Below are 12,331 nucleotides of genomic sequence, written 5' to 3' on the forward strand. Positions count from 1 at the left end.
GACAGTAGGGAATCAAATATCTGGAGAGGTGAAAATCAAAGGAAGAATCTTCCAGGGGGGACAGTATGATCTTTGTGCTGGGAATGATCCCCTTGAGTGAAATATTACAGAAAACAAAGTTGGGGTATGACCTGGGAAGGGGTAAAGGAAAACTGAACCACTAGCTATTCATGGACAACTTGAAATTATTCATAAAAAAGCGAGGCAGAACTGGACAGCTTAGTCCAATCCGTACGGATTTTCTCCAATGATATTAAGATGGAGTCTGGGTTCTCAAAATGTGCTACGATGGCATTGAGATGAGGAAAACTTGTCAGGACAGAAGGCATAAGGTTGCCAAGTGGTGAAATGATGAAGGCAATTCAACCTCAATCCAACTATAGATAGCTGGGAATACCTAAGACAGAAGGAAAATACAACAAGAGAGTACCTGTGGTGAGAGAGAAAAATATTAGCTTCAATGCCGAATGCCAGAAACATAATTTTGGTAATAAACTTGTGCACAGTCGCAGTAGTTTGGTATGACACTGGAATCCTGAAGTGGACAGAGGAGGAGCTAAAGGAAATGGACAGGAAGTCAAGAAAGCTCCTAACGATGCAGGGAGTCCATCATCCACATGCAGACACTGATTGCCTATACATGAAGAGAGCAAATGGAGGAAGAGGACTGATAAGTGGGGAAGACTGCATGCGTATCAAACTCGAGAGTTTAATGAGATACCTAGCCCAAAGTAAGGAAACCTTACTAGTGAAAGTTAGGAATGAGGGAGTACTGAAAGCAGGGAAAAAGGCAAAAACAAAGGAAGAAGTACAAAAAGGACATGAAGAAGAATTACGCAAGAAGGGAATACACAATCAATTCCATGCAGCCACAACAGAAGTTGCTGGAAAAACCAGGTGGGATTGGCTGATGAAAGGAACCCTAAAAAAGAGACTGGAGAGCATTATACTGGCAGTGCAAGACCAAGCTTTAGCTTACAAATGAGCAAGTGTCTCCGCTGTGCCACATCTGCATCAGAGTGGATAAAACCATTGCCCATATCATGAACAAATGCCCTAGACCTGCCCAAAACTACTAGAAGTTGTGGTGATATGATCAGGCAGCAAAATGGGCTACACTGGAAACTGTGCAAAAAGTGGGGGCTAGAGAGAGACAAGACGTGGTATGAGCACAAACCACAGAGTGGTCGAGTTAGAGACTTGCAAAATCGTCTGGGATTTCCCAATCCAAACAGGTCAGGTGCTAGAGCATAACAGACCAGACTTAGTGGTAGTGGACAAGGTATAGCACATAGTGGACAAGGCGGCGAGCTGGCAGAAACGTTAGCATGTCGGGTCAAATGCATAGCTGTATTTCGTCTGCCGTTATGTTCTGAGTTCAAATTCCGCCGAGGTCGACTTTGCCTTTCATCCTTTTGGGGTCGATAAATTAAGTACCAGTTACGCACAGGGGTCGATATAATTGACTTAATCCGTTTGTCTGTCCTTGTTTGTCCCCTCTGTGTTTAGCCCCTTGTGGGCAGTAAAGAAATAGGTATAGCACATGTGCTATATAGGTGATGTTGCATGCCCCTTTGACCCACAAGTAGTCAAAAAAGAAAGCGTAAAGGAGAGATGTATACAATCATCTTAAGTACAAACTAACCCAGCCATAGAGAATAATGGTGTAGATAGTGCCAATTATTGTTGGGTCCTTGGCTAATTAATTAATATGACCCCAGTGTTCTGATTATTTCATTGATCCTGAATGGTTGCAAGGCAATGTTTACCTCAGCGGATTTGAACTCAGAACATAAAAGCAGAAGAAATACCACTAAACATTTTGTCTGACATCATCATCATCATCATCATCATCATCGTTTAACTTCTGCTTTCCATGCTAGCATGGGTTGGATGATTTCACTGAGGTCTGTTGAACCAGATGGCTGCACCAGGCTCCAATCTGATCTGCCAGAGTTTTGTGAACAAATAAAGAAACAACAACAACAACAGCAAAATAGACTTATCTTAACCATGTCATTTTTTTTTTCCGTATATTTTGCCTTTTTTTTTTATCTCATTTGAAATCCATTATTTGTTATTCAGAGAGAGATGGCTGTTTGGAAAAATTTGAAAATACTGCTAACAACAACCGAAAATATCAAGAGTCTCAGAACTGCCCCTGTGATGCTGATCACATGTTCACCTGCCCCGCCGGCAGTAAAGTGATCAATACCAAAAGTCGAAAGGCTACTGCTAGTATTGGATCTGGTGTTGCACATGCTCTTGGAGATCAAGAAAGCAATGAGGTAAGTTGAATAAATATTTGTCAAGAAAAAAAAAACAAAATAAATGTTGGATTTGTTTTACATTCCTTTTTGTTTTTTTTCTTCTCTTAACCCTTTAGCATTTAAACTGGTTATATCCAATTCAAATATTGAACTTGCTTATGTGCAAACTGTCCAGATCCAGCCTCTCACACCTACTCTACAATGTCATTCTAAAAATAAGCAATCACATTGAAATGTTGAAGCTATGAGATAATGGATGTAGACATACACAAATGCATGTGTGTATGTGTGTATGTATGTGTGTAGACATACATACATACATGTATATAAATATATAGGTATGTATATATATAAACATATATATATATATACATATACATACATATATATATATAGCTTCTCAGTTTACCCATCCTGGTTAAACCATCCGAACCATGCCAGCATAGACGATGGTGATGAATATAATATACATACATACATGCATATATATATATGCACAGGAGTGGGTATGTTGGTAAGTAGCTTGCTTACCAAACACATGGTTTCGGGTTCAGTCCCACTGTGTGGGGCACCTTGGGCAAGTGTCTACTACTATAGCCCTCAGGTCGACCAAAGCCTTGTGGATGGATTTGGTAGATAGAAGATGAAAGAAGTCGTATATATATATATATATATATATATGCAGCTGTGTGTATATGTTTGTGTATGTGTGTGTCCCCAACATCGCTTGACAACCGATGCTGCTGTGTGTTTACATCCCCATAACTTAGCGGTTCGGCAAAAGACACTGATAGAATAAGTACTAGGCTTACAAAGAATAAGTCCTAAGGTCGATTTGCTCAACTAAAGGTGGTGCTCCAGCATGGCCACAGTCAAAATGACTGAAACAAGTAAAAGAGTATATATATATATATATATATATATATGTATGTATGTATGTATTTATATGTATACGTATAAATATACATACATGCATATATATGTGTGTGTGTATGTGTGTGTGCTTGTGTGTATAAGTTTTAGAATGTGTATGCTTCTCTCTGTACATGTCTAAATGCATACGTGGTGTCAATGCACATTTACATGTTTATATCATTTGAATGCATGTATTTGTCTGTATGTATGCATATGTTTGTTCTTTGAACTATCCTAGCTTATTAATAAATTAATTAAATGATATTGCTGTTCTACATATTTAATTATCTATATTAAGCTGCTATCCTCCCATGCTTGACTTCCAAAACACAAAAGCCATTGTGATATAATTTCTATTATAAGGCTAATTACATTTTTATTCTCAATCTGTTCTTCAAATAAAAGTTACCCTTATCATACCTTTAACCATTCTGCATTCAGATTAATTTGTCAAATGTATTGCCTTTTTATTCACATTGTTTTAAATTAATCGTACTTTAACTCGTAGGACTGAGATTTCAATGATGTGACTTTATTTTTATAATGACATTGTAGGATATGAGTGAGAGGCATGATCTGGTCAGTTTGAACATTAAGCAGGTAAAATATTTGGGCTGGATATGGCCACTTTAACCATTTAACATTCAGATTACTCTCTGTCAAATGTAAGGCTTATTTATTTGTATTGGCTGTGTCGTATGTAGCTTGCTTACCAACTACATGGTTCGGGGTTCATTCCCACTACGTGGCACCTTGGGCAAGTGTCTTCTACTATAACCTCGGGCCGACCAAAGCCTTGTGAGTGGATTTGGTAGAAGGAAACTGAAAGAAGCCCGTCATATATATGTGTGTATATGTTTGTGTGTCTTTGTTTGTCCCCCAACATCGCTTGACAACCAATGCTGGTGTGTTTATGTCCCCGTAACTTAGCGGTTTGGCAAAAGAGACCAACAGAATAAGTACTAGGCTTCCAAAGAATAAATCCTGGGGTTGATTTGCTTGACTAAAGGCAGTGCTCCAGCATGGCCGCTGTCAAATGACTGAAACAAGTAAAAGAGTAAAGAGTATCTCATAGCTTTGCGATTTTGATGATGTGATTGTCTATTTTTAGGATAACATTGTAGGGTAGGTGTGAGAGGCTGGAATTGGTTTGTTTGAACATAAGTCAGGTAGAATATTTGAGCTGGATATGGTTGGTTTAAATACTAAAGGGTTAATAAAATAATTTCATCTCTCACAAACATTTCATGTCACTCACTCCCCTTGGTACATTACTTTGCCTGATTAAGTTTACCAGGCTTACCAGACTTTTCACCCTTGTCTAACTTGACAATAATTATCATTAATACTTACGTTTTCCATTCCTTCTTGTCTTTATATTGGTTCATTAAAAATGTTTCTTGGGTCACTACATTGATTCTGTAAGACTTTCATCACTTAAATATATAAAGAATCCCAAGACTAAACATGATCTCAGTCTAATTAGTGAAATGATTAAATAAATAAATGAGAATATTTTTGGAAACTTTATGATTTATTCTACAAAGTAGAAGAGTTAAGAAGTTCAAATTTCACCTCAATTTTCTACTAAACAGCATAATTATACTTTAAGAATAAGAATCATAATTTCAATTATTATTTTGATCCATCTTCAAGACGGCAAGTGTTTGGCAGCATTTCTTCTGGCTTTATGTCTTGAATTCAAAGGCCACTGAGGACAGCTCCTACTTTTATCCTTTTACGGTTGGAAAATGTAGTGTCAGTTGAGCACTGGGGTCAATGAAATTGCCTGGATGTTAAACGATGATGATGATGATGCTACAGTAGAAAGAAGTATTTCAATGCATTTCTACTTCATTATTTGAATCTGATATTAAATTCAACCAAATTTGGGTCAAAGGCATTGGTGCCTATAGAATAAGCACTTGAGATATTTGATTCTGGAAATCAGGACAATATATATTTGAGCTTATAAGTTTAAAGTAACTGTACTTCTGCTAGTTTCAGCAATGAGTAATCAAGTTGTTCCATCAACTGAATTACCTCCCCTACTCATTGAATCACAATGCAAGTGGCCGAGTATTCCACTGGCATGTGTACTCTTAATGCAACTCTCAACCAGAATCCGCATGACATTGTATGTACCAAGACTGATTCCTTGAATTACAGGTACAATCCAACCAATCAATGTCCACAATTTCTCTCGGTCTAATTTCATTGGCTATGCTAAAAGATACTGGCTGAAGGTAAAACAGAGACAGATTGAACTCAGAACATCCTAACTGACAAACAAATTTCTTAACTAGACCAACCAAAAACTGTGTCTTTGGAATATGTAGTATTGTGTAATATGCCCAGACTCATTACATTCTGAGTTCAAATTCTGCCAAAGTTGATTTTGGTTTTCATTCTTTTAGGGTCAATAAAATAAGTACCAGTTGAACACCAGGATAGTTGCAATTCCTCCTCCTCCTCCTCCTTGTCCTCCTCATTCTCCTCCTTGTCCTCCTCATTCTCCTCCTTGTCCTCCTCATTCTCCTCCTTGTCCTCCTCATTCTCCTCCTTGTCCTCCTCATTCTCCTCGTCCTCATTCTCCTCCTCGTCCTCGTTCTCCTCCTCCTCGTCCTCCTCGTCGTCCTCGTCCTCGTCGTTCTCGTCCTCCTCCCTGTCCTCCTCCTTGTCCTCATCATCCCCCTCCTCCTCATTCTCCTCCTCGTCCTCGTTCTCCTCTTCCTCCTCCTCCTTGTCCTCCTCCTCCTTGTCCTCCTTGTCCTCGTCGTCCTCCTCCTCATTCTCCTCCTCCTCCTTGTCCTCGTCGTCCTCCTTGTCCTCGTCGTCCTCCTTGTCCTCGTCGTCCTCCTTGTCCTCGTCATCCTCCTTGTCCTCGTCGTCCTCCTTGTCCTCGTCTTCCTCCTTGTCCTCGTCGTCCTCCTTGTCCTCGTCGTCCTCCTCCTCGTTCTCCTCCTCTTCCTTGTCCTCGTCGTCCTCATCCTCATTCTCCTCCTCCTCCTCGTTCTCGTTCTCCTCCTCGTCCTTCGCCTCCCCTTCCTCCCCCTCCACCCTCCTCCTCCTCCTCATCATCATGACGATGACGACGATGATGACCTTGCAGGACGGGCTCAATTAGAATTTTCTTCAGGTTGAATAGCCCATCCCGCTCAAAAGGTCCTTCCATAAGCGTTGTTGTTGTTGTTATTATTATGCAGTCACTCTGTTTAGAGTTAATGTCATACATGTTTTAATTTAGAGTGATTTAAAGTTGTTATAACTGAACCTAATGTAGGTTTGGTAGACCAAGATAGTTCAATAGTTGACTTCATAGAAATTTGGTACTTATTATTATTACTATTTCTTATTGCTGCTGTTGAGTCCTAAATCACCTCTGATCAAGCAAAACTATGATCAAAGATATTCCATTCTTATGTCCCTTATGATCCCAGCTTTTCTCAATACTTAAAACCATGTTAGTTGTTTCTATTTTCTAAATGGTAAGGAGTAAGTTGAGGAAACTTTGACTAAAATTTCTAGAATCCACCCCCTCTCCCCACGTTCTCTCTCTCTCTCTCTCTCTCTCTCTCTCTCTCTCTCTCACACACATACACACACACACACACACACACACACACACATTGGCTCAAGGTATTTTATTTCACGTCAGTGTATAATTTGGTTCTAAGGTTAAAATGTTTAAAAAATATATCTTATACTGTTGCATTTATTTGACAAATGTTTGAAAAGTGCTGTATTTTTATTTATTTATTTACACATTCCCCATTTAATTGTTTTAAATGTATTTTAAATAATTGTATTTTTTATTGACAAATTTCAGAAACGCCAGTCAGTAGTTGCAAAGAAGTCTCCTTTGCCAATTAGTCCTTACCAGGTAATTAAAAATTTTGATATAATTATGTTTTATAACACCATTCGCATTCAAGTACTATAATTATTCTTACATTCTTTCAAAAGCTTTGAATATTACTCTTTTATTTACTCTTTTACTTGTTTCAGTCATTTGACTGTGGCCATGCTGGAGCACCGCCTTTAGTTGAGCAAATTGAGCCTGGGACTTATTCTTTCTAAGCCCAGAACTTATTCTATTGGTCTCTTTTGCCGAACTGCTAAGTGACGGGGACGTAAACACACCAGCATCAGTTGTCAAGCATTGCTAGGGGGTACAAACACAGACACACAAACATACATACGCATACATATATATATATACATATATACGACGGGCTTCTCTCAGTTTCCGTCTACCAAATCCACTCACAAGGCATTGGTCGGCCCGAGGCTATAGCAGAAGACACTAGCCCAAGATGCCACGCAGTGGGACTGAACCCGGAACCATGTGGTTGGTAAGAAAGCTACTTACCACACAGCCACTCCTGCGCCTAGATATATATATATATATATATATACACACACAACCTAGATACATTTTCAAGTCCACAATTCATTCTTGTTATTTGGTGTTACTAGCTGCTTCCTCTCCTCTGTAGCACACCACAGAGGAGAGAAATAAGTAATCAACACCATTTTCTGTAAATTTCCTGAAGAAGGGAACCTAACCCTGGAATACTGGAATACCAATAAATAATAGTAACCGTTGATCTAAGGGTCCCAAGGCCTTTTGGTATCATTAAAATTGTGCTAGAAGCTACAACTGTGGAAAGACAATCTTAGTTTGTAAGTAAAGTATTGAAATAATTGGAACGGATCAGAAGTTTTCTACAGAAGTAACATAGAAATATATATAGAAATATAGTCAGTTGTCTATCAATGCATCAATTCATATATGCATGTACATACGTTCATACATATGCAGGTACATGCATATACAGGTACATGCATATGTCTATCATGCATCCATTCTTGCATGTAAACATATACACATGCACTCGCACACACACACACATTATTGCATACAAATGTACATATGAGGACAGCAGATAAAGTATGTATATATACATTCATCAATCCATATAAAAGTGTATAATACATACAAATAGATAGATAGATAGATATAAAGAAAGATAGATAGATAGATAGATAGATAGATAGATAGATAGATAGATAGATAGATAGATAAATAGCTAACCTGGTGCAGCCAAGTTATATATATATGTGTGTGTGTGTATGTCTGTGTATGTGTATATATTTATGTATGTATGTATATACATATATATATGAGTGGCTGTGTGGTAAGTAGCTTGCTAACCAACCACATGGTTAAGGGTTCAGTCCTACTGTGTGGCATCTTGGGCAAGTGTCTTCTGCTATAGCCCCGGGCTGACCAATGCCTTGTGAGTGGATTTGGTAGATGGAAACTGAAAGAAGCCTGTCGTATATATGTATATATATATGTATATGTATGTGTTTGTCCCCCTAGCATTGCCTGACAACCGATGCTGGTGTGTTTATGTCCCCGTTACTTATCGGTTCAGCAAAAGAGACCGATAGAATAAGTACTGGGCTTACAAAGAATAAGTCCCGGGGTCGATTTGCTCGACTAAAGGCGGTGCTCCAGCATGGCCGCAGTCAAAATGACTGAAACAAGTAAAAGTTTAAAAGAGTAGTGTTCATAATCGTCAGAGTGTAAGTTCCTTGAGAGAAAAGCTGAACCTAAGAAGCGTCAGTTGTGGCGTGCAAGAGAGACGGCTGCGCTGGTATGGTCATGTGACAAGAAAGGCTGAAGATAGTTGTGTGCAAAAGTGCTACACCCTAGCAGTGGAGGGAACCTGTGGAAGAGGTAGACCCAGGAAAACCTGGGACGAGGTGGTGAAGCACGACCTTCGAACTTTAGGTCTCACTAAGGAAATGTCTAGAGACCGAGACCTATGGAAGTATGCTGTGCATGAGAAGACCCGGCAAGACTAGTCAGGCCATAACCCGTGGCCCCGACCTGGGACGTAGTCAGTCCTGTGCATACCTTCCTTCTTGTGACACTTATGAAGACCTGTTGAGGCAAGTGAAAATCAAATCAAATCAAAACAAATCAAAATAGATGAACATCAGTGGAATTGTATTCTTTGTGGTACCAGTGCCGGTGGCACACAAGAAAGCCACCAAACGTGGCCGTAACCAGTACCGCATCGACTGGCCTCCGTGCTGTGGGCACAACAAACACCATCCGATCGTGGCCGTTCGCCAGCCTCATCTGGCAACCTGTGCCGGTGGCACATAAAGACACATCCGAAGACCCGGCGACGTAGTCAGTCCACCTGTGCATACCTTCCCTCTTATGACACTTGTGAAGACCTGTTGAGGCAAGTTGTGACACTTGTGAAGACCTGTTGAGGCAAGTGAAAATCAAAAATCAAAAATCAAACCAATCAAAATAGATGAATATCAATGGAATTTGTATCTTTGTGGTGTACCCAGTACCGGTGGCACACAAGAAAACCATCCGAAGTGGCCGTAGCTGGTACCGCATCGACTGGCCTCCGTGCTGTGGCACAACAAACACCATCTGATCGTGGCCGTTCGCCAGCCTCACTGGCACCTGTGTCGTGTGTGGCACATAAAAACACCATCCAAAGACCCGGCGACGTAGTCAGTCCACCTGTGCATACCTCCCTCTTATGACACTTGTGAAGACCTGTTGAGGCAGAGGCAAGTTTGTGACACTTGTGAAGACCTGTTGAGGCAGAGGCAAGTGTTTGGTGACACTGTGGAGACCTGTTGAGGCAAGTGTGTGACACGCGTGGACACTTGTGAAGACCTGTTGAGGCAAGTGAAAATCAAACCAAATCAAAATAGATGAACATCAATGGAATTTGTATCTTTGTGGTTCCAGTACCGGTGGCACACAAGGACACGCGTGTGACACTTGTGAAGACCTGTTGAGGCAAGTGAAAATCAAACCAAATCAAAATAGATGAACATCAATGGAATTTGTATCTTTGTGGTTCCAGTACCGGTGGCACACAAGAAAACCATCCGATCGTGGCCGTTCGCCAGCCACATCTGGCACCTGTGTCGGGGTGGCACATAAAGACACCATCCGAAGACCCGGCGACGTAGTCAGTCCACCTGTGCATACCTTCCCTCTTATGACACTTGTGAAGACTGTTGAGGCAAGGTGTGACACTTGTGAAGACCTGTTGAGGCAAGTGAAAATCAAAAATCAAAAATCAAACCAAATCAAAATAGATGAATATCAATGGAATTTGTATCTTTGTGGTTCCAGTACCGGTGGCACACAAGAAAACCATCCGAAGTGGCCGTAGCTGGTACCGCATCGACTGCCTCCGTGCTGTGGGCACAACAAACACCATCTGATCGTGGCCGTTCGCCAGCCTCACCTGGCACCTGTGTCGTGGCACATAAAAACACCATCCAAAGACCCCGCGACGTAGTCAGTCCCCTGTGCATACCTTCCCTCTTATGACACTTGTGAAGACCTGTTGAGGCAGAGGCAAGTGTGTGACACTTGTGAAGACCTGTTGAGGCAGAGGCAAGTGTGTGACACTTGTGGAGACCTGTTGAGGCAAGTGTGTGACACGCGTGACACTTGTGAAGACCTGTTGAGGCAAGTGAAAATCAAACCAAATCAAAATAGATGAACATCAATGGAATTTGTATCTTTGTGGTTCCAGTACCGGTGGCACACAAGGACAACGCGTGACACTTGTGAAGACCTGTTGAGGCAAGTGAAAATCAAACCAAATCAAAATAGATGAACATCAATGGAATTTGTATCTTTGTGGTTCCAGTACCGGTGGCACACAAGAAAACCATCCGATCGTGGCCGTTCGCCAGCCACATCTGGCACCTGTGTCGGTGGCACATAAAGACCACCATCCGAAGACCCGGCGACGTAGACAGTCCACCTGTGCATACCTTCCTTCTTGTGACACTTGTGAAGACCTGTTGAGGCAAGTGACACTTGTGAAGACCTGTTGAGGCAAGTGAAAATCAAAATCAAAATCAAAACAAATCAAAATAGATGAGCATAAATGGAATTTGTATCTTTGTGGTACCAGTGCCGGTGGCACACAAGAAAATCATCCGAACGTGGCCGTAGCCAGTACCGCATAGACTGGCCTCCGTGCTTTGGGGACGTAACAAACACCATCCGATCGTGGCCGTCCGCCAGCCTCATCTGGCACCTGTGTCGGTGGCACATAAAAACCATCCGAGCGTGGCCGTCTGCCAGCCTCGTCTGGCACCTGCCAGCCTCATCTGGCACCTGTGTCGGTGGCACATAAAACCACCATCCGAGCGTGGCCGTCTGCCAGCCTCGTCTGGCACCTGTGTCGGTGGCACATAAAAACACCATCCGAGCGTGGCCGTTCGCCAGCCTCGTCTGGCACCTGTGTCGGTGGCACATAAAATCACCCCACTACACTCTCGAGTGGTTGGCGTTAGGAAGGGCATCCAGCTGTAGAAACACTGCCAGATCTGACTGGCCTGTGCAGCCTTCGGGCTCCCCAGACCCCAGTTGAACCGTCCAACCCATGCTAGCATGGAAAACGGACGCTAAATGTTGATGATGATGATGATGATGATATATGTATATATGTATGTATGTATATATATATATATTTATATATATGTATATATATTATGTGTATATGTGTGTGTGTGTGCATCTGTACACATCTGTTGTTTTTGAACTGTCCTACCCATCCCAGCATAAGAAAGGATGATAATGATGATACACCCCCCCACACCCCACACCCCACACCCCCCCACACCCCCACACAATCATATATTTCCACTTGTAGTTTCTATTTTCTTTTTGTAACATAATTCTATTATATATATATATAATAATATATAAATATATATATGTGTGTGTGTGTGGTGTGTCTGTACTCACACACTTTGAAAGGATTGTCCTGGTATTGTTCTGTTCAGCAAGGAAATAGAACACTACAGGCATGCTCGGCCGATGAGCAAGATGTGAATGTCATGTCTTAAATTATGGATAAAGAAAAAAATCTCAGGGAACTGCAGGCAACACTTACAGTTCCTGTATCCTGCTTATAGATTCATATTTTTGTTCTTTATCTATTATTATAGTTGGGTCTATTTCACAATAGATTTGTATTAAAAAAAAACCTGGAAATGACTGAGGTTTTCCCACAAATAAAGGAAAAAGAACCTGACTCATATCCTCAAAAGCTCAATGAATTTGCAGT

At 41.1% G+C, this 12,331-nt stretch overlaps 1 protein-coding gene across 1 annotated transcript in view; it reads left to right on the plus strand.

Moving 5' to 3' along the window:
• Positions 1-12,331, plus strand: part of LOC115222598 — a 40,792-nt gene that overhangs the window by 24,131 nt on the left and 4,330 nt on the right. Inside the window, exons 4-5 of the mRNA XM_029792896.2 lie at positions 2,086-2,288; positions 7,015-7,068. Of these exons, the coding sequence (XP_029648756.1) occupies positions 2,086-2,288; positions 7,015-7,068 (257 nt within the window). The remainder of the gene's footprint in view (positions 1-2,085; positions 2,289-7,014; positions 7,069-12,331) is intronic.

Source organism: Octopus sinensis, linkage group LG20 (genome assembly GCF_006345805.1).
Source record: "Octopus sinensis linkage group LG20, ASM634580v1, whole genome shotgun sequence".
Classification (NCBI taxonomy): domain Eukaryota; kingdom Metazoa; phylum Mollusca; class Cephalopoda; order Octopoda; family Octopodidae; genus Octopus; species Octopus sinensis.